General features: G+C 40.0%; 1 protein-coding gene across 1 annotated transcript; it reads right to left on the bottom strand.

Moving 5' to 3' along the window:
- Positions 1-1370: 1370 nt before the first annotated feature.
- LOC117559345 lies at positions 1371-3913 on the bottom strand. The gene is made up of 2 exons (XM_034236062.1): positions 3856-3913; positions 1371-2790 (listed from the first exon to the last, which is right to left on the bottom strand). Exon 2 carries the CDS (start codon positions 2771-2773, stop codon positions 1514-1516), a length of 1260 nt encoding a protein of 419 aa, XP_034091953.1. The 5' UTR covers positions 2774-2790; positions 3856-3913; the 3' UTR covers positions 1371-1513.
- Positions 3914-4607: the final 694 nt, after the last annotated feature.

The raw sequence follows: 4607 nt of genomic DNA, 5'->3' as shown, positions 1-4607 counted from the left end.
GTATTTTTCTAGTGTTTTGTTAGGTAAGCATTAGTGTAGATTATTTATTGTATGTATTTTTCTGGATCTGCTGATCCTGTGAATTTGGTATTCTTCATATGTTTGTACTGAAACTGCTTTTCAAGTAAAGATTATTGTTGTACTTGAATCCTGTGTCTGCCTTCATGCTTTTGGGTCCACTCCTTGAACAGCCGTGACATAACTGAAGATTTGTTGTTGTTTGGTCATGCAAGAACATGTACTGTAGATGTTTGTATCAGAGTCCTGCACGGGTCTGATTTTCAAGACCCGCTCCCGCCCCGCACCCGCGACGTGCAATACCGAACCCGCCCCGCTACCCGCACATATTGCCAATTAGTTCCGCAACCCGACCCGAACCCGCATAGCCTATGAGCAGTGAAAACGTGCAATTATTAACACACGCAGTTTCATATTTGTCTCAGAAAGCGTGGGATGTTGGTTATTTCCTCCATCTAGGATGACACAAAAAGCCTCCCAGACGTTGGATTTCGCTCTTGAGGAAGTGTTATTGAAAATGCTGTATTCTCCGCTAGAGAGCTTCACCTCAGTCATTTTGAATGTGGCGCGCACAGCAGCAGATTGATGCGCTGCAGAGGTTATGATTATGCGCGGTCCCGCGGGGGAGAGGTCTGAGGATTTTAAACATTAAACTAATTTATTATTATTTTAATATATTTATTATGCAATACCCGCGACCCGACCCGCATCATCTTTGTTTTACCCAGAACCGAACCCGGAAAAAAGCGTTTGAAAAAATACCACCCGTGAATCACCTTTTTTGCGGGTCACCCGTCGGGTACCCGACCCGATGCAGGACTCTGGTTTGTATATGACGACCAGTTACATTTTCATTCATTTATTATTAAATAGCTTATTCTCATTCTGAACAGTATAGCCTACCTATTTTCATAGAAGTTGACAAATGCAATCAATCTGAAATCAACTTTCCCTTACATTTGACTTAATATTCTTAATGAATAAACATTGAGTCATATAGTGACTTGATGATTAATTGATGATGATCAACAGAAGTTAACGATATATTCTGCATTTATGAGTGATTCAATAATTAATATATTTTAAGTTTATTTTTTGTACCACCATCATGTGTGTTTTCGCTTTAGAAAATATTACATGTTATGGATCAGGTGTTTATTTTCTTGATATAATAATGAGTGCTCTCCAACCGTGACCTTGCACCCTCAATTATTCTGTGTTTTTAGCAACTTTTCTTTCAAAATAGTATAGAATTAAGGAAATAATCTCTGTGCTTTTGATATAAAACATTTATTGAATTAATTAACACTTGAAATGTGAAATGATAAAAAAAAATATGAAGCTGTTGCAAAATCAATATACACTTGTGTCACCTACATATATAGCGTTGTTCTGCATTTAATATTAAAGGGAACTAAATGATAACACATTTTGCAACAAAAAGGGAATTTTATGCTTTGTAATCTCTATAACATGTTGGGATCTGTGGACACTGCTACTCCCATTGGTCCACACTCAGCTGCTGGGACACATACTGACAGAAACACACCCCTCCCTCCAGGTGACCGGTGGAGCTGGGCTGAGGAAAGGGGAAGTGTCTTTTAGCAAGGCAGCAGGCGTAACCTGATGAGAAGTACAGCAGAGCTTTTTGATACAAATCTTCAGCACAAACCTGATCAGAACACGTTTCTGAAAACTCATGTTTGCAGCGGTCCAGAGAAACATACACCAGAGAGATTCTTGAGTTGGACCGACGGCCCATTAGCACTTTCTCCTCAGAGAGGATGATGTTTGTCTGGCCAATAGCTTTTTTCATTTCCCTCACTATGTACTTTTCATCATCATTCTTCCAGAGACAGATATGAATAAACAATCCCAATGGAACCAAGAAAAAGCTAGCATTTAAGAACACATATGCAACAACAGACTCTCTGAGTACCTTTGAAACGACTTTTCCAAATGTAATCACTGAAAATATATTAAGTATAGCCAGCAACAAAAAAAGTATGATGCCAATAATGTAAATTAATACTCTAACCCAGACGGGGCGGAACCAAACTTTATTTTCCGACACACTGTTGATCATCCTCACAGCCTTTCTGTACTTCTCTTGGTCCTCGATGATCAGGCGCAGCTGGTCTGGTACCTCCATGTCACTGAACTGACCACAATCCCATTTACTGAGACTGTCTTCATTCACAGCATCCAACGGCTGCAGGGCCTTCCCGTTGTAGATGGAGGGAGGATGGAAGGGCAGCACAGTGGACCCTTGAAGCTGCTGGTTGGGGGTGCAGAGCACCTTGAGCAGCTTATTCTTGAAGTCGGGGTCGCTGGCCTCCAGGTAGGTGAGGTGGCAGAGGTGGAGAGGAACGGAGACTCCTGGCTCCAGCAGCACTGGGACGATGGGCTTCCTCTCCAGGCAGTCTCTGAACAAAGACATGTTGGCCTCCAGGAGACACCAGCGGCTCCTCACAAACTCTGGGCTGAGAACCAGCAGGACCTTCTGGCTCTCCTGGATGCAGTCGGACATGTTTTCCAACACGGTGCGGCCGGGAAGGAAGTCTCGATCATGGTAGCAGACCTGCAGGCCGCAGGCCTCCAGCTGGTCGATGAGGCAGTGGGTCCACTGGTAGTCAGTGCTGCTGTAGCTAATGAAGACATGGTAACACTCTCCATCTCTCAGGGTGGGAGGAACAGGAACAGAGGGAGACAGTGGCTGAATGTCTGCAGTCTCAATTGAATTAATTGGCTCCATTATCTATACAAAAAAAACTAAAGTAAAAAGAAAATATGATTTAGAGATATAGGCATGATTTTTTCAACAATTCTAGCCATTTGTTTTTTATGATAATATATCTCCAAGAGTTAAACCACCTTTGAAAGTCCCACTGAGACTCAGTGAATTAAGTTCAGTGATTTAAGTTGTCTTTAAATAATTGTATTGTTGTTTTCCGAACTCTGTGTTTTGGAGTGTGATATTGGCTGAACATAGATGCCACACATTTACTTACTAATAATACCTTCAGAAGAAATAAAACACATATTTTATTTTTTATCAACAAGGCTAATGAGATGATCTGTCAGCATACTTCTAGAAAAGGAATTTTTTTAAAGTTTTCAATCACCCAAAAGCGCCCAGCTTAGAAAAGCACATAATTCTCATTAAACTCAGAATAATGAAAAGTAAGTCATATTTTTTTTTAATCCACAGTGAAAGCAAACGATAATATGTTAATTTTTTTCAACCTTGAGTAGTACATTTTTAATTGGTTCGGATCCAATGTTTGAAAATAAAGTCAATGTCAACACATGTAGAAGTTCATCCTACTCCCACATGTAATGTAAAATAAAAGGCTCTCAAACAGGTTTAGGTTTGCAGAAAAGTTCAGTTCTGTTAGTAATATGATTACAAATTACACAATACACTGTAAAAAGTAGAAGGCAAGGATTTTCAGTTGATTTTAAGTAATACAAAATCCCACATTTTAAAGCTTTCTTCTACAGTCACTCACTGCATAACAGTCCGTATTCAAGAAGCTCTCTGCTGCTTCCATCATAATTAGCCTATTTGTATAAAAACCATTAATTAAACAAGATTACTTACAGAGTTTCTCAGAGTTTTAAACATTCAAGATATAAAGAAACATACACATTGGAAATAACAGAAGAACAAGTCAATCAGGAAGGTGATTCACCCAAAAGATAGCTTGAGGACACAGAAGCTTTCATACCTCGATTGATATTTCTAAAAACAAAGGAATGATGAAGCTCCGTTTACGTATCAGAACAAAATTCACACAATAACAACAATATTCGCAAAACAAAGCATGTTCGTACCTGTTTTAGACAACATTAATTCCAGCAATTACAATGAAGAGTGATCGCATGGTGCGGATGGCAAAGAACTGAAAGTAAAGTCAGGAAGTAAGAGATGATAAACATCCTGCTCACAGTTCTGCTTTCCGGTTTGTGACTCATTCTGATATCTGAGGGCTAACATGAATAAAGTCGCTGTGCCTTCAGTGGGACTAAGTGGCTTATAATAATGCAGACATTTCATGATGATCCAGTTATTATTAAATAATTAGGTCACACATGTGGACACTGCTACTCCCATTGGTCCACACTCAGCTGCTGGGACACATACTGACAGAAACACACCCCTCCCTCCAGGTGACCGGTGGAGCTGGGCTGAGGAAAGGGGAAGTGTCTTTTAGCAAGGCAGCAGGCGTAACCTGATGAGAAGTACAGCAGAGCTCTTTGATACAAATCTTCAGCACAAACCTGATCAGAACACGTTTCTGAAAACTCATGTTTGCAACCGTTCAGAGAAACATACACCAGAGAGATTCTTGAGTTGGACCGACGGCCCATTAACACTTTCTCCTCAGAGAGGATGATGTTTGCCTGGCCAATAGCTTTTTTCATTTCCCTCACTATGTACTTTTCATCATCATTCATCCAGAGACAGATATGAATAATCAATCCCAATGGAACCAAGTACAGGCTAGCATTTAAGAACACACATTCTACAACAGGTCTGTATATAAAGACTTCTGGAAATGTAATCGTTAAAAATATATGAAATA

This window comes from Gymnodraco acuticeps, unplaced genomic scaffold, assembly GCF_902827175.1.
Source record: "Gymnodraco acuticeps unplaced genomic scaffold, fGymAcu1.1, whole genome shotgun sequence".
Classification (NCBI taxonomy): Eukaryota; Metazoa; Chordata; class Actinopteri; order Perciformes; family Bathydraconidae; genus Gymnodraco; species Gymnodraco acuticeps.
This window is presented reverse-complemented; position numbering and strand designations above follow the sequence as displayed.